The 23,665-nt window shown below is 55.2% G+C and overlaps 1 protein-coding gene across 2 annotated transcripts; it reads left to right on the top strand.

The window, feature by feature from the left end:
* The first annotated feature begins 37 nt into the window (after nucleotides 1–37).
* On the top strand, nucleotides 38–17,683 carry IKBKG (inhibitor of nuclear factor kappa B kinase regulatory subunit gamma). Of its 2 annotated transcripts, none has more exons than XM_044235819.1 (10): nucleotides 38–421; nucleotides 3,611–3,812; nucleotides 5,591–5,802; nucleotides 10,159–10,274; nucleotides 11,663–11,815; nucleotides 12,228–12,303; nucleotides 12,902–13,045; nucleotides 13,286–13,428; nucleotides 13,595–13,656; nucleotides 13,826–17,683. In XM_044235819.1, exons 2-10 carry the CDS (start codon nucleotides 3,626–3,628, stop codon nucleotides 13,966–13,968), a joined length of 1,236 nt encoding a protein of 411 aa, XP_044091754.1. In that variant the 5' UTR covers nucleotides 38–421; nucleotides 3,611–3,625; the 3' UTR covers nucleotides 13,969–17,683. The 2 variants fall into 2 exon arrangements, with proteins under 2 accessions (XP_044091754.1, XP_044091753.1); XM_044235818.1 differs by having other exon boundaries at nucleotides 10,156–10,274.
* The last annotated feature ends 5,982 nt before the right edge of the window (nucleotides 17,684–23,665 follow it).

Raw genomic sequence — 23,665 nt, 5'->3', positions numbered from 1 at the left:
CCTATTCCTGGGCGGGGACTTCTGCAGCTCCGTGGGGCTCTCATTAGCTCCTCCCCTGGTAGGGGCGGGGCGGCCCGACTTCCGACAGATGAGGAGGAGAGTGAGTCGCGACGCCCCCCAAAGTAGCAAGTGCTGCGTATCATGAGGAGCGTCCTGTGGGCAGGCCAAGGCTGGCGGACACGGGTTGCCCTCTGGAACACCGTCTTGCACAATTCTGCTGGCTCCCGGGCGGGGGCGGGGCTTGCGCGTTTTACTTCCGGATCCCACAGCTACGACACCGGAAGCCGGAAGTGTGAGTTTCGGCAGCGCGAGAAGGGAAGGGTGACCGTGGAACCCGGACTTTCTCGGAGCTCCGGGGCCCGAAGAGTGCTCGCGGCTCACCGTTCCTGCCCTTCTCACGTCGGACCGACTCTGCTGACAGGTGTGGTCCTCTTTCCGAACACAGGGTACTACTGGTGGGCATTCTGCCGCCTCCGAAACTCCCCGGACTTTCAAGTTTACCCCTCCTGTTGGCCGTGGCCCATTTCTGCCGCCTGCTTTTACAGCACTGGCCAAAGCGGCCCGATGCAGGAGGCTACTTACCTTGGCGGCAAGCGGGACTGTTTCCGCCTCTCTCTCTCCGCCACCGTTGCGGATCTGACCGCACCCCTGCTTCGTGGATGAATCTTTAGTTCGGAGACATTTTCTGCTCATCAAACTTAACCGCATTCGGGGTTGTTAAATTCTTTTAAAAGGCCCCAAATATGGTTGGTCCCAAATATAGCACCTGTGTATCTTACTTCATGTGCCTCAGTTTGCTCAGTTTGCAACAACGATTAACGTACCCGACCTCAAACCGTTTCTGTGACTTGAGGGCGCATGAGCCATCCTGGCATGTTTGAGGAGCTGCAGGGAGGCCACTATATAGCTGGGACAGAGTGAGTGGGAAGAAAATACTTGCAGAGGAAGCGACGAGGGACCAGATAATTCAGGGCTTTGCAGACCGTCTTGGGACCTTTGGCTTTTACATGCAGGGCAATGAGGAACTGTGGTAGGGAACAGTGTAGAGGACGGACAGGATCGGAATTCCTTTTTACGGTGATCTGGCCCCTGTGGGAAGAACAAACTATAGGGGCAAAGGTACGAGCATGGTTAACTGTCAGGATGTTATCCCAGATAAGTGTGCTTTGAGCATTTTATTATGAAAAATTTCAAAGGAAGATTTCAAAGACGTACAAAAGTAGAAAGAATAGTATAGTAAATCCTATGTCCTCACTTCCCAGCTTTGACAGTTGTCAGCTCATGGCTAATTTTGTTTAATTTATACCCCTCACAATCCTCTTCCTTTATTATTTTCCATAACATCTTTATCAAGATATAATTCGCATACCATATAATTCACCCATTTAAAGCGTACAGTTCATGACTCCAAAAAACCGCTTGCGTCCTTAGCCGTCACGGCATTGCCGCAGCTCTCTCAGCTCTTAAACTCTTAAGCTCCATCAATCATTCTGTTTCTATGGATTTGCTTTTTCTGGACAGCTCATATAAATAGAATCATACAGTATGTGTGGTCTTTTGTGAGTTGCTTTTCTCTTTCAGCCTCATGTTCGCAAGACTCGTCCACCTTGTAGTGTGTGAATGTACTAGATTTTGTTTACTCATCAGCTGATGAACGTTTGGGTCATTTCCACGCTTTGGCTGCTGTGAGTAATACTGCTCGGAGCATTTGTGTGTGCACATAGGTTTTTGTTTCTCTCAGATACCTAGGAGTTCCCATATTGTTTTGAAGCAAACTTCTGACACCGTATCATTTCACCTGTAAACATTTCAGCATGCGTCTCTAAGAAAGGATTAAGAAACAACCACAACACCACTATGCCACTTAAACACTTAACATTAATTGCTTACTGTCATCAAATAGGTTCTGGGGTACATTACGACAGGATTTCCTGATGCGTTAGATGTGAGCTGTGAGACAAGGTGAGGTGGGGGGTCAAGAGGGACTCTGAGGTTTTTGTCCAGTACCTGGACATCAGCTGACAAGAAGGAGGGTTGTGGGTGGAACTGGCTTTTGGGAGCCGTCAGGAGTGCAATTTTAAGGTTAGTTTTGAGAACATTACCAGCTAGTCAAGTGGAGATGCTGAGTTTTCTATGTGTCTGGAATTCAGGAAGGAGGTCTGATTTGGGGTGTTGTCACCATGAAGATGGGGTTTAAAGCTGTGAGGCTGAACCGGCTCTCTACCGGAGTGACTGCAGGTAGGGAAGAGACCCCAAAACAGAGCCCAGGAGCACCACAACGTGATCAGGCGGTGTGGTGAGGAGGAAGGGGCCTGAGCATTAGCAGCTAGTGAGCCAGGAGAGTGGGCTTTTCTGGAAGTCCAGGGAAGGATCAGTGGCTCATCACAGACTGCTCACGGGTTCATGGGGGGGCATTCAGTGGAGCAGGAACAGTTTATTCAGCATTAAAGCTGTCCTCTCTCAGCTTCTGCAAACTTGTATTGAGATCAGCCTCCTCCTCTGGGTGGTCTACCTTCTTGGGCAAAATTTAAAAGGGCTCCAGGCTAGTGCCGGCCCACAAGGCCGACTTCTATAGTTCATAAGAGAATGCAGACAACTCTGCCTGGCTCTCTGCTGTGTTGTCTTGGGCTATGAGCCCACGTCCCATTTTCAGATTCCTCAGCATGTGTCAGATACTAGATATCCCCTTCAGGCCCTCAGTTCGAGTGAACACTCATCATGTTCTCAGTGGTGTCCTTGAAGCCCATCTTACTAGGCAGATTAACTTCTTAGGGCTGCTGTGACAGATAACCACAAGCCGACTGGCTAAGACAATAGACCTTTATTCTCTCCCAGTTCTGGAGGCCAGAAGTCTGAAATCAGGGTGTCTTCAGGGCCACGCTCCCTCTGTAGGCTCTAGAGGAGGATCCTTCCTGCCTCTTCCAGCTGCTGGTGGCTCCAGTCCTTCCTTGGTTTGTGGCCACATCATTCTAGTCTCTGTCATCATGTGGCCTTCTCCGTGTCTGTGTTTCTTCTGTCTCTTATAAGGACACTTGTCATCGGATTTAAGACCACTCTAATCCAGGATGATCTCATCTCAAGATCTTTCACTTACTTACATCTGTAAAAAAAAAAAAAACCCTTTTGTCCATACAAGGTCACATTCACGGGCTATGGGGGTCAGGATGTGGACATACCTTGCTGGGATTCTGATTCAGTGCACTACACGAGGTAATGAGCTGACATCTTCACTCCTGCTTGGAGGTGTATGTGGCACATAGCATGATACCTCCCCACAAAAACAATCCTCTCTGTAAGTCCCTCCTCTCGTGAGATGCTTACCTTGACTTTACAGCCTGGAGGTAGGTCCTAGGCAGAGTTTATAACAAGTGCTAAACCACGGCCTTTCTGACCCCACGCATGGGCCTGCAACTGCCTTTGGAATGAGAGGATATGCCACCTTGTAGATGGAAAAGCCTGTCTTGGGTTCCTGTTACACCTGATAAAGTGCTCGGTGTTCTGCTTAAAAGCGTGGCCCCAGAACTCCCGCACAGACTACACTCCTTGCCCTGCAAGGTAAGAGAATTCTGTGAGGGTCTTATGGGACACGTCTGCTCCCTTTCTCCTCCAGACCCTGACTTGTTGGATGAGCAGGCCCCCCTGGAAGAGTCCGCCGTGTGAGATGGTGCAGCCCAGTGGCGGCCCGACAGGGGACCAGGACGTGCTGGGTGAAGAGTCTTCTCTGGGGAAGCCGGCCATGCTCCACGTCACTTCTGAGCAGGGCACTCCCGAGACCTTCCAGCGCTGCCTGGAGGAGAATCAAGAGCTCCGAGGTGAGAAGGGCGGCAGGTGTGCTGAGTCAGACGTCAGAGGTCCCAGCCTTGCTGGAGGGGGAGGCTCTGTCCACTCCTCTGCCTGTGTTTTTACCGGGTCTGGGGTGGGGGTGCTCCTGAGAGCCAACTAGTGATTCGAACTCAGCCCTTCTCCCTTTGGGTTTCAGGTGGGCTCCCTGGAAGTGGACCGTGAGGGTTAGATGGCCCTGCGGGGAGTTTGTTGAGAGCGCTCAGAGGACCGGCACCCGGGAAGGGGAGGACAGGGAAGAAGTGGGGGTGGGGGGCCCAGGGAGAAGCTGGGCTGCGGTGCAGGCTGACCCCGCAGGGAGCTCTGGAGCCGGAGTGACCTTCTGAGTTGTCCCAAGTTGGGCTGGCTTTGGTGGGTCTTGTCCGTCTCCATCTCTGTCCAGAAGCGCGCGCGGCTGTTCTGGGAGTGGCCCTGCGGCTCCCGGGGAGGAGGTGGTGGGCTGCCCTGGGACGGACCTGCGGGGGAAGGGGGGCAGTTTCTGGTGCCTCTCGTGTGGGCAGGAGCACGGACCAGGTGGTGGCTCCCAGAACCATCCGGTTTCTGTCTTAACCTCGATTTGCACCCACTCACCTGCCACCATCTCAGTTGTTTGGGTGGGGGGTGGGTTCTTCAGCTCCCGGGGGCCTGCACCACGCCTCTCAGGCGGCTGGCTACCCCTGAGTGGGGCATATCTGTGGCCGCCCTGCAAGTGACAGCATCCTGCCCACCGTGATCCTGCTGAGACATCTGGGGGGTGGTCCTGGCCGCGCACTTGGTGTCGAGCAGCAACCCTGGCCTCCTCCACTAGATGGCAGTAGCACTCTTCCAGTTACCACAACCAGCACCGTCCCTAATGTTGTCCAGTGTCTTGCTGTGTTGGGGTGACATAGAGCTGGCAGCCGGGTTGGGGGTGGGGAGACAGCTCAGCTTGCACAAGGATGTGTGTGGGCTCTGCCGGGTGCCAGGAGGGTGCTCCAGCAAGAGGGGTTTGGGGGCAGGAGTGGCAGGCCCGCTGCAGAGGGCTCACGGCCCCGCAGGCTCACTGGGGTTCATCAGGGTTTTGACCAGCGAGTGACATGAAGCTACTGCCCGCTGCCATCTTGAAGAGTTCCGTGGTTGTGAGAGCCTTCGCGCGTCCCCGAGCAGTGCGGTCACCGTCCACGTTCTTCCACTGCCAGGGCTGTGCCTGGGCGCAGGGCCCTCCTTTCCTCGGCCTGTGCCGACTGCCTGGCCTTGGCACACACTCATCCCTCGGCCTGATGGGAGGGGGCCTGGCTGTTCCGCGACCGATCGCTGTGGCCCGCTCCTGGGAGTAGCCGTGTTAGCCCCGTCGAACATGCCGAGGAGCACGGGGAGGCTCCCGGAGGTCAGTCACTGGGCCGCTCGGAGCCTCCTGGGCCTCCCAGGCTGCAGCCGGCCGCGTCACAGGGCGCTCTGCGCGCGTGGCCGGCCCGGGCTCTGCGGGGAGCCCGCGGTCCTGGTTCCGGCGCTGACCGAGCGCGCGGGCCGGGCCGGCGCGCCTCTGCCTGGGGCCGGCGTACAGATGCGCTCCAGGCGCTTAGAGAGGAGGCGGCCCTTGACCCGCGCTCCAGCGAAGCCGGGCTGTTTGGGCTCCGGAGTTGAGGGGCTTCGTCACTAGGGCGAGTCGGTGCGGGGTGCGGCGTTCGGGTCGGGCGCGGCAGACGGAGAGGAAGCGGCCGCCGTGGCCGGGGCCCGGGGAGGGGCCGCCGGGTCGCGCGCGCTCTCAGCGGCCCCTCTTCTCGGCCGCCAGACGCCATCCGCCAGAGCAACCAGGTGCTGCGCGAGCGCTGTGAGGAGCTGCAGCGCTTCCAGGGCAGCCAGAGGAAGGAGCGGGAGTTCCTCGTGCAGAAGTTCCAGGAAGCCCGGAAGCTGGTGGAGAGACTGAGCCTGGAGAAGCGCGAGCTGCGGAGGCAGACGGAGCAGGCCCTGCAGGAGGTGGAGCACCTGAAGCGCTGCCAGCAGGTAGCGGGGGTGGCGGGCCGGGTGCCGCCCCGGGGCCGGCGAGCGGCGGGGCTGGCGCCCTGCGATCCGGGAGCACAGCGCGCCCCCCGGCACCTGCCGGCTCGGGGCTCCGCGAGGAGGGGGCGCAGAGCGCAGAGCGGCCGGCCCGCGGCTCCTGGTGGCGGCCGCGGCGCTCAGCGACAGCGCCTGCGAGCAGCTGGGAATCGGCAAGGACCCGGGATGCAGCGGGCGGCAGCTTCCGGGGCCCCTGGCCGGCGGGGGTACGGACCCGCCGTTTCTCCCGCGGCCTGGGGGGGACAGCCTGCCTCGGACCCCGCCATCAGAGAAGTCTCCCTGAGCGGTGCTGTCGGGGGACTTGAGCGCGGTCGCGGTCCTGTCAGCCTGGAGCTCCTGCGGGGCTGACTTGGGTCTCCGCACGTCCCCGTCCCCCAGGGACACGAGGCTGAGAGGGTGGCCCAGTTTGGCCCTGCCAGGAGTCATGTGGTCAACAGAGATGGCCTGTCATGGCGCTCGGGAAGGGGTGTACCGGGTGCCTGGGGCGACCCTGACAGGGGACCCCAAACTGGGCGGCTAAAGAAAGAGACCTGTATTGTCTCCCACTTCTGGAGGCCGGAAGCCCAAGAGCGAGACATGGGCAGGGTTGGTGCATTCTGGGGGCCCCAAGGGGAGCCAGGCGGCTTTCCCAGCCTCGGGCTGGGCCTGTGGTCCTTGGCCTTCTTTGACTTGTAGATATATTCCTCCGTGTCCCTCTGTGTTCTCACATCACCTCACTGTGTGTCTGTATGTCTCTCCTCTTCTTTTTTTTTTTAAGATTTATTTATTTATTTGACAGAGATCACAAGTAGGCAGAGAGGCAGGCAGAGAGAGAGAGAGGAGAAAGCAGGCTCCCTGCTGAGCAGAGAGCCTGATGCGGGGCTGGATCCCAGGACCCTGAGATCATGACCTGAGCCCAAGGCAGAGGCCTAACAACTGGGCCACCCAGGCGCCCCAAGTCAAAGTCATTTTGTGCCTATTTTGTGTGTATTACAGTCATTGGATCCTCCCCTCCAGCATGACTTGATCTTGATTGTAACTTGATTGTGTCTGCAAAGCCCTGTCTCCTCGTCAGGTCCCATCCGTAGGTACTGGGGGTTAGGGGTTAGGGTGTGGACGTATCTTTTGGGCGCCACCATTCAACCCATCCTAGGCTTGAACAGGTGGCCTCAGGGCTCTTTGCTAAATGCCTTCAGAGCCTCCCCGCTTGCCCCGCCCACGTTGAGGGGTGCTGGCCTCACAGCTGACAAGTCTGTCAGTGGTGGCTATCGGAGCAGACGTGGCTTCGTGTCGCTGGTGACAGCGTCAGCTGGTGCCAGTACTTGGAAAAACGAGTCGGCATTTTCTGTTCAAGTTGCAGATGTGCTTGCCCCTGACTCAGCAGCCTCCCAGCAGGTGCACCTGTCTAAAGAGCCTTGCTCCGAAACCTGGGCATGGCGCAGGCGCCCGTCACTGGAGAAGCTGGTAGAACCGTAGGCTGGAAGTTTTTTATAACAGCTTTACTGAGGTAAAAGTCACATACTGTAAAATTCATTGTTTTAAAGTCCAGAATTGGGGCGCCTGGGTGGCTCAGTGGGTTAAGCCGCTGTCTTCAGCTCAGGTCATGATCTCAGGGTCCTGGGATCGAGCCCCGCATCGGGCTCTCTGCTCAGTGGGGAGCCTGCTTCCTCCTCTCTCTCTCTGCCTGCCTCTCTGCCTACTTGCAATCTCTCTTTCTCTGACAAATAAATAAATAAAATCTTTTTTAAAAAAAAGTACAGAATCCCTGGTTTTTTGGTATATTTATAGGCGTGTATAACCATCACCACTCTCTGGTTCTAGAACATGTTCATCCTTCCCCGCCACCGCCCTGCCGATAAACCCCGGTCCCATTAGCCAGTACTCTGCACCCTCTTCCTCAGCCCCCGGCACTGTCCAGTCTGCTTTCTGTCTCCGGCGTTGCATCTTCTGGGAATTTCACACAAATGGAATCCCATGGGATGTGCCCCTCACATCTGGCTTCTCTCATTCAGCATCAAGATTTTGGGGGTGATGCTACTATGTACTTTTTAGAAGTTTTATTTATTTATGTAATCTCTATACCCGGTGTGAGGCTTGAATTCATGACCCCGATACCAAGATTCACATACCTCTCCAACTGAGCCAGCCAGGGGCCCCCAGTAGTGCTGCTGTGAATCTTTGGGTGTGGATGCGTGTTTTCGTTACCGAGGACACACCTGGAGTTCCCCTGTTAATTTGAAGCAAATTCTAGACGCCATATGATTTCATCTATAAACATTTCAGTGTCTGTGTCTAAGAAAGGGCTTAAAAGATAACTGCAATACCACTGTCACATCTGAAATACTTAACATTGTTTGGTGTCCTCAACTAGACACAGTATATATATATATATTTTAAATTTATTTATTTGACAGAGAGAGATCACAGTAGGCAGAGAGGCAGGCAGAGAGAGAGAGGGAAGCAGGTTCCCTGCCGAGCAGAGAGCCCGATGCGGGGCTCGATCCCAGGACCCTGAGATCATGACCTGAGCCGGAGGCAGAGGCTTTAACCCGCTGAGCCGCCCAGGTGCCTCAGACACAGTATTATTTTGACAGCATTTCCTGGTGTGTTAGATGTGAGTGAGACACAGGGAGGAGTCAAGAGGAACACGGAGGTTTTTGTCCTGGTAGCTGGAAGATGGATTTGCCATCAGCTGACAGGAAGGGGGGCTGTGGGTGGAACTGGCTTCTTGTAGCTGTCGGGCATGCTGTTTCTGAGGGCGCTGCTAAATATCCAGGGGACACCTTGATGTGACAGGCCAAGTGGTGGGGGGTGTTTGCACTGTTCAGTGGGGAGACCTTCTCTGAGGTGTGTTCTAGTAAGGACCAGAACACAGTGAGGGGCTAAGCCACATGGGGTATCTGAGGAAAGCCTGTTGTAGAGGCAGGAGGAGAGCATGTACAAAGGTCCTGAGGTAGTGACGTGCCTGTCATTTTCAGGGCACACCGTAGAGGCAGATGTGGCTGAAGCTATGTGGAGGTGGCTGAGGGGTGGGCGGGGAGAGTCATGGTAGGGGCTGTAGGGGTTATGTGGGCTTAGTAGGGCCAGTGGGAAGATTGGGGCTTCGACCCAAGTGTCACAGGAACAGTAGGGGCTGCTGTGCTAGTGTGAGACATTATCTGGTTTCCTGTTGACTGTAGAGTATGGGGGGGTATTATGGGGTGGAGTTGTGTGCCCCCCAAAAGGAATGTCCACATTCTAAGCCCTATACCTCAGAACATGATCTTATTTGGAAATAGGGTCTTTGCAGAAGTAATGACGTTCGGATGTGGTCATACTAAATCCCATGATCGCTGTCCTTAACGGGAGAGAAACAGACACAGAGACATCCTTGTGATGATGGAGGCAGAGAGTGCGGGGTCCCCCCCAGGCCCCTCAGAAGGCGCCAGCCCTGCCCTTGCTTGCTCCTGGACTTCGGAGCGACAGTACGTTACTGTTGTCTTATGGTCCCCACCTTGCAATCCTTTATGGAAGGCCCAGGAAACTCCTCCAGGTGCAGGAGTGGAGGAGGGCCCAGGTGGAAGTCCCTCCAGCCCCCGGGGAGGCTGGCTGGAGTGGGCCCTGGCCCACAGGGTCTGTCGGCAGGCCCAGGCGACGCAGAGTGTGGGGCAGGTGGCTGGATAGCTAAGCTGAGGCCCCCGAGAAGAGTCTGTCTTGGAGGTGTGACTTGGCCAGCGGCCGACCTGCAGGGGTCCGGCGGGCCTGGAGACCAGACCCGTGTCTGGAGATGCAGAGCAGAAGGGCAGGATGGCAGGCGTGCTGTGTGCCTGCGCGAAGGAAGCCAGGGCAGGGGCATGGAGGGCAGGAGTGGCAGTTTCCTGGGGGCGGTGGGGAGGGGTCTGGCCGTGGGGGACTGAGGCGCCGACTCTGGGCTTGAGCTGCCTAAGGTAATGGGGGACCTGGCCTGGACAGTGCGATAAGGGAGCCCGGCCATCGGGGGTTTGGGCAACTCTCGAGTTTTGGCCCTGGTAGGGAGCCTCTGGAAAGCGGCTGGCCATCTTGGCTCTGGTAGCCTCGGCTTGTGGGCGGGAGCGCGCATGTTGACGCTGTCTTCAGGTCCAGCCTCCCTTGGCACCACGTCCTGCCGGGCTCTGTCCTCGTGAGCCGTGAGGCCACTCTGTGCCTGTGTCTGCAGGGATGGGGGGCATCTTGGGAGGCTTCTGGAGGTGAGCGGTGGTGACATGTCTTTATCCCTGCCCACTGCCCCGGGGCTCAGGGGTGCCAGAGGTGGGCAACTCGTGAGGAGGCATCACTGATAGGAAGTGGCTTTTTTTCACGCAGCAGATGGCCGAGGACAAGGCCTCCGTGAAAGCCCAGGTGACATCCTTGCTGGGGGAGCTCCAGGAGAGCCAGAGTCGTTTGGAGGCCGCCAACAAGGAGCGGCAGGCTTTGGAGGGCAGGTGAGTGGGGAGGGAAAGCCCTCCAGGCTGCTGCTCAGGTACCCGAGAGGAGGGAGGCATCTTCAGAGCCTCCAGCGGGTTCCTCTGTCCAGGCACAGGGACCACCATCAGAAGGCCCGCTGCCCACGTGCCGCCTGATGGCCAGGTTTGCGAGTGGCCTGCCCAAGTTGGTGGCTGGCCGGCTGCTCCTTGCTGCCACGTGGGCTTCCCGTAGGCGGGATGGGGGGGGTCAGGGCACGCCGTGTTCCTGGGCTCTGCTGCCGCCGGGGCGCTGCCCTCCAGAGAGCAAGGCGGGCCCGCCCAGCAGCGGGTGCTGCTCTCCTGGCGATGCGTGATGGGGGCGTGCTGGGCCGAGTGCTGCGGCCTTTCCCGCGGGAGGGGAGGGGAGGGGAGGGGAGAGGGCGGGAGCGAGTCCTCCATAGTCTGCGACCAGTGACAGCACGTGGACGTGCCTCCGTCTGGAAAACAGGGTGGGAGGGAAGGCGCCACTCTGGCCTCGGCCTGCTCATCTTCTCCGTTTTCCCGTGGACTCCTCTGTGTCTCCAGCTTTCTGAAATCACATGCATCACTTTTAGGACAATTGGGCGTCTTTTCTGCCTGTGTTTTTCTATGTACGTGAAGGAACCTGCTAGAGGCAGCTTGGGGCCGTTCGTGACACCACGTGGACATTTGTGGCGGCACCTGTGGGCTCCTGGGCAGTGTCCGTTTGTGTCCCTCCCCTCACAGTGGGCCCTAGATGTGCTGAGCTGGCCAGCTTGGACACAGAGGCCTTGCTGGGGTCTCAGGGCACTTGGTGTGGCCATTTGGAGAGCTTTCTGCTTCACACACACACACACACAGAGGCCCCCGAGCCCTGGGCATGTCCTGTTGTACCCCTTATTCCAGGGCCCCGGGCGGACAGCAGCTCCGTGTGGCAATGTCCGTGTTGGAAATGTGCTCAGTGTATTTGGACAGGTGCAGAGAAACAGCGAAACCAGTGGCCATTCCCGGCAGCCCCTGTCGCCTCTGCAGTGGGGACCGTGCAGGGCTTTGGGCCAGCAGGGTGACGTGGCCGGAGCCTTGGACTGGAGATCTGGGGAACTGTGGGGACATAGGAGAGCGGAGCTTGGAGACTGGGGGCTGTGGCTGATACGGCTCCGAGGATGCCGGGCTGTGGCAGCCATGGCCATGGCCAGGCGGCTGGGAGGCTCCCCTTCCAGGTGTGTGCCTTTGGGACTGCAGCTGAGCCATTGAGCTTCTAGAACAGGGAGTGGGAGGGAGGGAGTCAGCCCCAAGCCAGGCTCTCTGCGATTGTCCCGTGTTGTTCGGTAACCGGCTTCCATCTTCGCCGGCCGTGGGCTCGGCCGGGCGCTCCGGGGCCCTGCTGTGACCGTCCCCTTCCGCGCCAGGGCCCGGGCGGCCAGTGAGCAGGCGCGGCAGCTGGAGAGCGAGCGGGCGGCGCTGCAGCAGCAGCACAGCGTGCAGGTGGACCAGCTGCGGATGCAGAGCCAGAGCGTGGAGGCGGCCCTGCGCATGGAGCGCCAAGCGGCCTCGGAGGAGAAGTGAGTGGCCCGGGCCCACGCGAGGACACCAGGGCCCCACGGGCCTCCCCGCCACCAGCCCCAGCGTGCCCCGGCTCGGAGACGGGGATCCGTGCCGTCCGGCCCACGCTCGGGTCCTCCCGCGTGGCCGCGGCGTGGCCCGCATCGGGCGGCCTTCGAGTCTCTTCTCGTCCTCAGCCTCTCTCCCGTCCCCTTCTGCTTCTCGCGGGGCCGGTCCACCCGATTCTGATCGGTCCTTGCTTCGACAGACGGTGGCCTTAACACAAAGCGTGCTCACCCCGTGCCGAAGCCGGCCCGGGGGCGGAGGAGGCCCCTGTGCTGGGGCCGGGCGCAGAGGGGTGGGCTCGCGGGCCGCAGCGTGGTGGCGGAGCACAGGGCGCTTGTTTCTCCAGCGGAGGCTCCTCTTCCGCAGGCGGAAGCTGGCCCAGCTGCAGGTGGCCTATCACCAGCTCTTCCAGGAGTACGACAGCCATGTCAAGAGCAGCACGGTGAGCAGCGAGCGAAACCGAGTGCCTGTGGCGGCCACGTCCCCGGGACGGGCCACCACGGATGGGCCTGGTTCCTCTCCTTGCGGCTGAGGAACAAGGGCCCAGGGAGCTGCTGCCCCGAATTTAGGACTGTCGGAGTGCGAGTTCCTTCCTGAAGACTTGAGAGAATTGTGTCAGAGCTTTGTCAGGGTCGCGGCGCAACAGCTCAGGGCGGGACGTGGGGCAGACTGGGCGGGCCCCTCGGTGCTCTCTCTGTGGGTGGGGACACGCTTGTAAGGGGACAGCGTTAGTGCGGGACACCAGCTCCCACGGAGGAGGATGGCCTTGTCCCTGGAGGGGCTGGAGGCAGGCTGTGTGGCTGAGGAGTCCGGGAAGGGAGCGTCGGGCTGGGCGGGAAGTCGTGCCCCCTGACCTCAGAGGTCCCCCCACACCCTCTGCCTTTCCTGTGCCCTGCCCACGCTGACGCCTGGTGGCCACCGGGACTCGTCTCTTGTTGCTTTTGGCTCTTCTCACCTGGAGCAGCCGCTGGCCTGGTGGCGGCCCGGCTCCTGCCCTGGGCTGGCTGGGGCTCCCTCACTTCCCCCTTGCCCGTTGCCAGGGAATGCAGCTGGAGGACCTCAAGCAGCAGCTCCAGCAGGCGGAGGAGGCCCTGGCGGCCAAGCAGGAAGTGATCGACAAACTGAAGGAGGAGGCCGAGCAGCACAAGGCCGTGATGGAGACGGTCCCTGTGCTAAAGGCTCAGGTGAGTGCGCCCCCCTTGGCCGGCGGGGCCTGTGGGCACTGGGACCTTGTGTGTCTCAGAAGCCCCTGGAGCCCTCTGTCGGCGCTCTCGGGGCAGCCTTGCCCTGCACCATGGAGCCTGGGAGCCTGGGAGCCGGACCTCCTCCGTGTGTCCCCCAGCGCGGAGAGTCGGACGGGCGGCGGGCGGGCGGCGGGCGGCCGACGGACGGCGGGCGCGGCCCCTCTTGGCTTTGTCTGCCAGGCGGATATCTACAAGGCCGACTTCCAGGCTGAGAGGCAGGCGCGGGAGAAGCTGGCAGAGAGGAAGGAGCTCCTGCAGGAGCAGCTGGAGCAGCTGCAGAGGGAGTACGGCAGGCTGAAGGCCAGCTGCCACGAGTCGGCCAGGTGGGCCTCGCCGTCCAGCGCTGCAAGGAGCGGGGCCGGGGGCTGGGGGCTGTGGTGGTAGCGGTGGTAGCCACGCACATGTGGCGGCTTCTGAGCTGGCGCTTGTTGCCCCTCGTCCTGCCCCAGCCTGCCGGCTCTGTTGACCAGACGGTTTCTCTTCTCAAAGGATCGAAGACCTGAGGAAGCGACACGTGGAGGTCTCCCAGGCCCCCTTGCCCCCCACCCCAGGTGAGGGAGCTGCGGGAGGGGTGGAGAGGGCAGGGTGCTCTCCGGAGGGTCGTACTGCTGTGGGGGAGTGGGGGGAGGTGGGGGGGAGCTAGTGGTGGTGACCCCAGAGCTCAGACCCGACAGTCCTGTCAAGTCGCAGTACTCTGTGCCACCTCCCCTCTTTCCCCAGCTCACCCCTCCTTCCACCTGGCCTTGCCCAGCCAGAGGAGAAGCCCCCCCGAGGAGCCGCCTGACTTCTGTTGCCCCAAGTGCCAGTACCGGGCTCCGGATATGGACACGCTGCAGATCCACGTCATGGAGTGCATTGAGTAGGGGCTGCCTGGGGGGCGGGCGGCCCGGAACAGCACCCCACGAGCTAGCTCTGGGACCTTCTGCTTCAGCTGCCCCGGCTGCTGGCCCGCGTCTGCCCTGGCGCTCGGAAGCCACCGGGCCCGAGGCTCCGCTCTTCTGGTTTGTTCTGTCTGCTTGGACCACTTGTCTCTGGGGCTTCCTCTTCTTCCACGGCCAAGTCCAGAATCACGGCCAGGGCTCTCCAGGAACTCCTCGAGCTGCCGCGGGCAGAAGGCTCTCCTCACCCGCGAGCTCCTGCACGCCGTGGCATCAGGGCACTCGTGGGCCATGTGCTGTTCCGTGTGGGGGCTGCCCCGCCATTGGATGGCAGATGTCCACTCGTGGGGCCCGTGTGGGTCGTTGCCACTCAGTGTTGCGAGCGATGCTGCGACGAACATCTTCGCGTGTCACTGACGTGTGTCTTTGGGTCGGATTCTTCGAAGCCGCCCCGTGGAGCAGTTGCCAGTGGGTGCATGGGGCCCGTGTGTCGCCCCTGCTTCCTCAGAGCCTTGCCCGTGGTGGGGGTGTCCAACCTGTAGGCTTTGGCCATCTGTCCGGTATGTGGCTCTCTGGTCACGGTGAGCGTGAGCATCTCTTCAGAGCTTGAAGGATCCTTTCCGATTCTGCGGTTAATGGCTTGTTTGTGTGTTTTGCCCATTTTTCTGTTGAGCTGTTAGGCTTCTGCTCCTCAGTGTCTTTGAGCTCTTTGGTCATTAGTGGGACCGGCTCTTGCGTGTGATAGAAACGGCGCGTATCTCCTCTTGCTCTGCGTCGGTGCAGGTGGGTTTTGGACTTGAAGTTTGTCATCTTAATGTGGCCACGGTTCTCCACCTTTCCTTCGTGGCCTGGGGTTTACTGTGGCTGTGACGTTTCTCACGTGCACGCTAACACCCTAACACTGCAGCGTGCTCTTGTCCTCCCTGAGCGTGTCGCCGCCTGGCGTGAGTGATGGTGGCTGTGTTTCGTCATGCTGCAGAGGCTTGCGATGCTGTTCCCTGCTCCAGCCCCAAATGCCCCAGCCTTGGGAAGGGAAGCCCCTGGGTGACCATGGGCAGGTTACAAACACTAGAGGGCTCCTTACTGTTGTTTTGCAAGATTCTGGATGTTTCCTCGATGTCAAAGCCAGGGGCATCAAGCCTGCCGTTGTCAGGCAAGGACAACAGAAGTATGCCACGGTCTCCCTGGGTTGGGAACGGGATGTCACTGAAGGCAACCTGGTCAGCAGCTGGTTCTGAAGACGAGCCTGGGCCGGGGGTTTGCTGGGTGTGTGCAGGTAGCTGTTCCATGGGAAGGTGTTTAAGGCTTCCGGGTGCTGTGTCCCAGTCCTGACCCTGTAGTTTTTCTGCAAGAGCACTTTTAGTTTTTGGGAGGGAATGTGTGCATTTCCCTTGGCTGCTGTAGCAAATGACCGACTTGGCTTAAAGCAAGTCATTCTTTCATGGTTCTGTAGTCAGCGTGCCTCGGAGGGCAGATCAGTTCCAGGCCTCTCTCCTGGCCTCTTGGAGTGGCCCCTGCTGTTCTTGGCTGGTGGATGTGTTGCCCCAATTCTTGCCTCTGTGGTGACACGACCTCTCCTTCTTCCCGTGTCATCTCTCCTCGTCTCTTAGAAGCACACCAGTCGCTGGCTGGGGGCCCGCCCGCGTCATGCAGGATGAGCTCATTTGGAAATCCTTTATCTTCATTAGATCCACAAGGACTCTTTCCAGCTCCCGTCATAATCCCAAGTTCTGGCATTAGCTCATGCCTGTATCTTTTGGGCCACTGTTCAGCCTAGCGCAGGGCCATCTTCTGGAGCACATAGTCTAGGACACAGGCAGAGGAAGACCAGGGTCTCCAGGGCTGGCCGCTCCGTTGAGGGACTCATTCCCTGGGGTGGTGGTGGCTGCTGGGTGCTCCGTGGTCAGGAGAGCTGGGTGGGTGGGAACAGGCCCTTGCAGGCGTGGGGACTGCTGCTCCTTAGGACACCTTGGCTCCAGCTGGCCACCGCTGGGTGGCCATGGGCAGGAGAAGGAAGGTTGTGGGCCGCGGTGGGACGGGGACGCAGGCCCGTCGGGCGCCCTGGGTAACAGCCGCCAGCTGTGGAGGGAGGGGCTTTGTGCTTTCTAAGGGGCATGGATGAAGGCATGGGGGAGTCCTCCGCGGACTGGCTTCCTCTTCAGAGGGAATTGAAAGGAGGAGGATGGGACCCAGGAGTAGCGAGAGAGGCCGACGTTCTCTTCCTGGGGCACTTTCCTCAGGTCCTGGCAGTGGCGCCCCACCGCAGTGGCCAGGAGCTTGGACGGGTGTTGGTGCCTGGACCCCAGGCTGAGTCAGGGTCTGCTCTTCTGAAGTGTCCCCTCCTGGGCTGCCCGTGCCCTCTGCCTCCTTGTGGCCCGTATGGGAGCAGCTGTACACTGGACAGCCGTGACTTTCCAGCAGGCCACTCACCTAGAAACCCGGGCGGGATTCCGCTTTCTCCCCTGCTGGCTTTCCTTTGGGCTTCCAGAAGAAGTGGTTGGATCCTTTCTGTGAGGAGAAGCAGCCTGCCTACCTAATGATCTGTGGCTCCTTGACCTTCAGCACCCTGGGTTTGGGAGGCAGAGACAGAGAGCTCGAGGCCCAGCCCGCCAACGCCCAAGTCATTCTTGCTGCTGGGATGACAAACCCTAACCCGCGTGGGCCAGAAATCCGGGGGATCCCAAACGGAACTGTAAGAAAGCGGTTTTCCGTCGCTGGTAACTAAAACACAGACTCCAGCTGCACGGAAAGTGATGGGGGGCGAGGAACACATGAAGCCTGGCGGCCGGGTGTGAGGGGCTGGGGGCTGCTGCGGCCGGGAGAGGCAGCCTTGCACCATTTGGGTGGATGTGGCTGGTGGGGTTGCCTGTAATTACGGTTTCCTTTTGTATTTGTGTAGTTGCTAAGTGGCTCTAATTTGCATGTATTACTCTGATAGGTAGAACAACCTGTTTGTTCAGAGTCTGCCTGGCTGGCTAGCGCGGCCCGGAGGTGGTGTCTGCTGGGGCCGAGAGAAGCAGGAGTGGCTGTCGAGGGGGATGCCTCAGGTGCCTGGTGATCACTGACGTGCTAGGAAGGGAACAGGGCTGAGCCGGCGCTGCCGGGGTCCCACATGCCCAGGCGGGGTGAGCGGCAGGCAGGGCTGCGAGGCAGCGGAGGGTGTGCAGTGTCCCTGGGCCTCCCGGGGCCTCAGTCTCCACGTGCGGGAGGTGACAGCAGAGCTGCGGCTGCCCTGGAGGGGCTCCTGGGAGCTGGCTGAATCCTCATCTGGTCTCCCAAGCGCGCGCGGGGACAGGAACTCCGGCAGGCGTCAGTAGTAGTGCTCTTCGGGAGGGGACCCGTGTGCGCGTGTGCCCGCACGTGTGTGCATGTGGGTCCTCGAGATTGTTTTCGCACCTCCTCCTCTGAAGCTGCTGTTAGTCTATTCCAGGTGGCAGATCACATGAGTGTGTATTTTTACGTAGTGGCTTAATTATTCTTTTGTGTAACAGCTGAGTAGTGAGCATGTGAACATCGGGTTTCTTTCTTTTTTTGAGTATTTTTTTAAGTTACTCTGCATTTCAGCCACTCTGGAAAACGGTATGGAGATTCCTCAGAAAGTTGAACATTGAGCTACCTTACCACCCAGCCATTGCACTACTGGGTACTTACCCCAAACATACAAACGTAGTGATCCAAAGGGACACCTGCACCCCAGTGTTTCTAGCCGCAATGTCCACAATAGCCAAACTATGGAAAGACCCTAGATGTCCACCAACAGATGAATGGATAAAGACGATGTGGTTCATATATACAATGGAATACTATGCAGCCATCAAAAAAAAACCAAAATCTTGCCATTTCGAATGACGTGGATGGAACTAGAGGGTATTGTGCTGAGCGAAATAAGTCAATCAGAGAAAGACAATTATCATACGATCTCACTCGTGGAATTTAAGAAACAAAACGGAGGATCATAGGGTCAGGGAGGGAAAAGCAAAACGAGACGAAACCAGAGAGGGAGGCAGACCATAAGAGACTCTTAATCTCAGGAAATAAACCGAGGGTTGCTAGAGTGGAGGGGTGTAGGGGGGTGGGTGGCTGGATGGTGGACCTTGGGGAGGGTATGTGCCATGCTGAGCGCTGTGAAGTGTGTGAGCCTGACGATTCACAGACCTGCACCCCTGGGGCTAATAATACATTATGTGTTAAGAAAAAAAAGTCACTCTACATTTCTAGAGCTCTGTTTTATGTAACAGGTACTTGAAGTAGTAAATGTTGTGTCTATTAATACACATCCTCAGGGTTCCACCTCCTTTACTTTTCATTTTCTTCTTTTCCTCTTTCTCTCGTTATTTGTTGGAAGTCCTTGTTGAAGAAGGAAACAGACTGCCCTGTAGTTCTCGCGAGTAATAAGCAGCCCTGGGTATCAAAGCAAGTAGCCCGAGCCCCACATCTGGCTCCACACCTAGCCAGGAGCCCACTTAGGATTCTCTCTCTCCCTCTGCCCCACCACTGCCACTTTCTCAAAACTAAATAAATAAAATAAAGTAAAATCAAATAAAAATGGCCTCTGATTTTTCAGTATCTGCTGTCATGGCATTTCCATGATCTGATTGAAAGGTCAGTTTCAGCGGTGAGCTGGCATCTTACAGCGGTGAGATTTTGCTTGCGAGTTTAAAGGCGCAGTCTGCAAACATCTGTTCAGTAGGGCGCTGCCCGGGGCAAAAAAACTAGGACAGATGTGCTTCCAGATGACAGATCACTGTTTAACATGTAATTGGAGTATATATAAAAGATGAACTGAAAATCTAGGAAAATACTTGAAATCTTTCCCTATCAAACGTTCCCTCCTAAGCTTCGATATTCTCTTTCAACAAAGGAAATATCTTAGGAGAGTATTGATGCCTGGACCAGGAGTTAGAGAAGCCTGGGATTTTTTTTTTCTGAAATTGAGTGAAGTGTATTTTCTTCTTCCTTTTTTTTAGGTTTTTATTTGAGACAGCATGAGTGGGGGCAAGAGGCAGAGGGAGAGGGACAAGCATACTCCCCGCTGAGCAGGGAGCCCGATGTGGGGCTCGATCCCAGGACCCTGAGATCATGACCTGAGCTGAAGGCCGAGGCTTTACCCCACTGAGCCACCCAGGTGCCCCAAGAATGTTTTTTTGTTTATATATGTGGCATTAAATTGTCATCCTTAAAAATATGTTTATTGGTAAGCTGTGAACAGTGGGATCATTAATAACATTAGCTTGAACTCCCCCATTAAAGGATCCTAAGAGAATACTATGAATAATTGTATGCCAACAAGTTAGGTAACTTTGATGAAATGGACAAATTCCTAGAAACACAGGCTATTAAAATGGATTCAAGAAGGAATAGAACATCTCCACAGACCTATCATGAGTAAAGAGATTGAATAGTTGCTGTGATCTGAATGTTTGTGTTCCCCTAAAATTTGTATGTTGAAATCCTGACCTCCCAAAGGATGGTAATTAGGAGGTAGGGCATTTGGGAGGTGATTGGGATGGGATCCATGAATGGGATTAGTGCCTTTCAGAGGCCCCAGGGAGCTTGCTTGCCCCTTCCCTCACATGGGGATGCCAGGAGAAGTCTGCAGTCGGGAACAGAGCTCTCACCTGACCATGCTGGCCCCGCGATCTCAAATTTCTAGATCTAGAACAAATGAGAAACAAATTTCTGTTGTTTATAAGCCACCTGTCCGTGGCTTTCTGTTAAAGCAGCTCAAATGGACCAAGTAAATCAGTAATCAAAACCCTCCCAAAAGAGAAGTCCTAGATGGGATGGCTTCCTTTACAGAACTGACACCAACTAACCCTTCCTAAACTCATTCCAATAATAGAAGAAGAGGAAATACTTCCTAATTCATTCTATGAGACCTTTCGTGAGCATTACCTTGATGTCAGAGCAAGACAAAGACATCACAAGAAAGCTAGAGCAATATCCCTTATGAATGTGGATCCAAAGATTCCTGACAGAAAACGCATCTGACAAAACTCAACACCTGTTTCGTGATAGAGCACTCAGAAATCTGGGATTAGAAGGGAACTTTCTCAACATGATAAAGGGCATTTGAAACCCATGACTAACATTGTACTCAATGACTTTCTCCCTAAGATCAGGAATAAGGTAAGAATGCCCACTTTTACCACTTGTCCTCAACATTGGGCTGGAGGTGTTAGCCACAGAAATGAGACAAGAAAAAGACAAAAGACATCCAATTAGGCAACAAAAAGACACATAAGACCTTTATACTGGAAAGAAAGAAGTGGAACTATCTCTGTCTGCAGATGGTGTGATCATACATACAGAAAATCCTAAGGAATCCACAAAAAAATGTTGAAGGTAATAAAAATTCAGCAAAGTTCAGGATGTAAGATCAACATGCAAAATTGGTTGTGTTTGTATCTACTAGCAATTTGAAATGAAATTAAGAAAACAGTCCTATTTAAAATAGCAGCAAACAGAGCAAAATACTTGGGAATATGTTTAGCTGAGGAGGTACAAACTTGTCTGCTGAAAATGACAAAACATTGTTGAAAGAAATTAAAGATGATCTAATTAAATAGCAGATTTGTTTATAATAACCAAGGGCTGGAAACTACCCAAATGCCCATCAACAGTAGAACAGATAAACCATAATGCAATAGATAGCTGACAAGAAGTTCAGTCGCATGACATGTGAAATTGTCGTTGTGGGATTAATGAAATGAATGGGGCAAGTCTATCAGACGGTCCAATCTGTTCTGATCCTGGCTGGGGTTTGGTGCCATCTAGTGGCAGGTATTGCTGTGGTCTAAAGCACTAATGAAGGTTCTGGGTCCCATGGCTGGGACATCCAGGGCTGGGCCAGTTACTATGGGAATCCCCCAGTTAGCTAGGACTTGTTTTATTTACTTGATCTGGGGATATTGGGTTGGGAGAATACGGGGCGGACCCTCACTCCATATTGCTTCCTGAGACAAAGTTATGTGCCTACCCTTCCTGATCCGCTGAAAGCAAAACCTTAGCCTGCCTCTGTTTGACAGTGGAGGCTGGGCAGGGTAGGGGAAGCAATAACCAATCGGGTTATGTCTGATTTCCAGCTATTTCACGGCTAACTGTGTTATCAGGTTGTGTTTCCTGTTTATATTCTTGTGCTGCTATCATTTATTGGGGTACTATACTGTAGAGGCAGTAATGAACTGGGTGTGTATAGCTACATGCCAGCTTGGCTGAATCCTTCTGAAGCCTTTTATTGTGAAATATAACACATATACAGCCAGTTGCACAAAATCAAACATCGCCATAACTTCAGAACACCCCTTGAACCTTGTCCAAACTATGACTCTACTTCATTCCTAGAGATAACCACCACCCTTTTATGTTACTCTTTTTTTTCTTAGTAGTTTTCCTACTATTTTAGTTATCTCTTATTTTTTTTTTAAGATTTTATTTATTTGACAGACAGAGATCACAAGGAGGCAGAGAGGCAGGCAGAGAGGAGGAAGCAGGCTTCCCACGGAGCAGAGGGCCTGATGCACGGCTTGATCCCAGGACTCTGGGATCATGACCTGAGCCGAAGGCAGAGGCTTAACCCACTGAGCCACCCAGGCGCCCCGAGTTCTCTTTTTTTTTTTTTTTTTTTTTGCCCCGAGTTCTCTTATTTTGCAATCATTCTTCCGGATTGTCTTTTTTTCCTCTTCCTCGTTTGCCTTTTAAAAAACCACCTATTGAGGTGTGATTGACATCTGAAAAGCTGTCCATACGTAACATACACAACTCAATGAGTTTGGGGCTAAGTGTACTTGTGAAACCATCACCACATATTTACCCTAAAGACACAAATGTAGTGATGCGAAGGGGCACGTGCACCCGAATGTTTATAGCAGCAATGTCCACAATAGCCAAACTATGGGAAGAGCCTAGATGTCCATCAACAGATGAATGGATAAAGAAGATGTGGTGTAGGGATGCCTGGGTGGCTCAGTTGGTTAAGCCGCTGCCTTCAGCTCAGGTCATGACCCCAGGGTCCTGGGATCGAGTCCCGCATCGGACTCCTTGCTCGGCAGGGAGCCTGCTTCTCTCGCTGCCTCTGCCTGCTTCTCTGCCTGCTTGTGTGTACACACTCTCTCTCTCTGGCAAATAAATAAAATCTTAAAAAAAAAAAAGATGTGGTGTATGTATACCATGGAATACTACTCAGCCATCAAAAAGGACAAAATCTTGTCGTTTGCAATGACATGGATGGAACTAGAGGGTATTATGCTGAGCTAAATAAGTCATTCAGCGAAAGACAATCATCATATGATCTTCCTGATATGAGGAATTTGAGAAGAAGGGTGGGGGGCTGTGGGGGGCAGGGAGTGAATAAATGAAACCAGGTGGGACCAGGGAGGGAGACAGACCATAAGAGACTCTTAATCTCAGAAAACAAACCGAGGGTTGCTGGAGTGGAGGAGTGTGGGAGGGACGGGGTGGCTGGGTTATGGACATTGGGGAGGGTATGTGCTATGGTGAGCGCTGTGAAGTGTGTAAGCCTGATGATTCACACACCTGCACTCCTGGGGCTAATAATACATTATGTGTTTTAAAAAAAAAACCATCCCCACAATCTATGCCATAAAATTTTCTCCTGCCTTGATGATGATGATGTGTGTTGAGAACACTTAACATAATATCTACCCTCTGAGCAAATTAAAAAAATATTTTATTCATTTATTTGACAGTGAGAGAGAGCACAAGCAGAGGAGGAAGCAGGCTCCCTGTTGAGCAAAGGAGCCCGATGCGGGGCCCCATCCCAGGACCCCGGGACCATGACCTGAGCCGAAGGCAGATGTGCAACAACTGAGCCAACCAAGTGCACCCTACGCAAATTAAAAAAAAAATATTTTGTTTTTTATTTGATAGAGAGATAGAGGCACAAGTAGGCAGAGTGAGAGGGAGAAACAGCCTTCCTACTGAACAAGGAGCCCGACTCGGGACTCAATCCCAGGACCCCCGGATCATGACCTGAGCCAAAGGCAGACGCTTAGCCGACTGAGCCACACGGGCGTCCCCCTCTGAGCAAATTTTAGGCATACAATAGAGTGCTGTTAGCTAGAGGCGCTATGCCGTATAGATTTTGGTATTTATCCTACATAACTAAAACTTTCTATCCTTTAACCATTTTTTCTCCATTTTCCTCTCCCACTAGGCCCTGGCAACCACCATTCTACTCTCTGTTCCTATGAGTTTGACTATTTTAGATCAACATATGAAGTCATGCAGTATCAGTCTTTCTGCACGTGGCTTATTTCCCTTAGCATCACGTCCTCCAGGTCTGCCCATGTTGTTGCCCATGGCAAGATTTCTGCCTTTTTTAGGCTGAATGATATTCTATTGTATGTATAGACCGTATTCTCTTCATCCATTCATCTGTTGATGGACGTCGGGTTATTTCTGTTTCTTGGCTATTGTGAATATTGCTGCAGTGAGCCGGGGAGTGCAGATATCTCTTTGGAGAGATTCCTAGATCATATGGTGGTTCTATTTTTAATATTTTGAGGAATCTCATACTTTTCCCCATATTGACTGTACCAACTTACATTCTCACCAAATAACAGGCATCCTAACAGGTGTGAGGTGGTATCTCATCATGGTTTTGATTTGCATTTCCCCGATGATTAGTGACGTTGATTACCTTTTCATGTACCTATTGGCC

Source organism: Neovison vison, chromosome X (genome assembly GCF_020171115.1).
Source record: "Neovison vison isolate M4711 chromosome X, ASM_NN_V1, whole genome shotgun sequence".
NCBI classification, from domain to species: Eukaryota; Metazoa; Chordata; class Mammalia; order Carnivora; family Mustelidae; genus Neogale; species Neogale vison.
The sequence above is the reverse complement of the archived record's forward strand: the minus strand, read 5'-3'. Positions and strand labels throughout refer to the sequence as shown.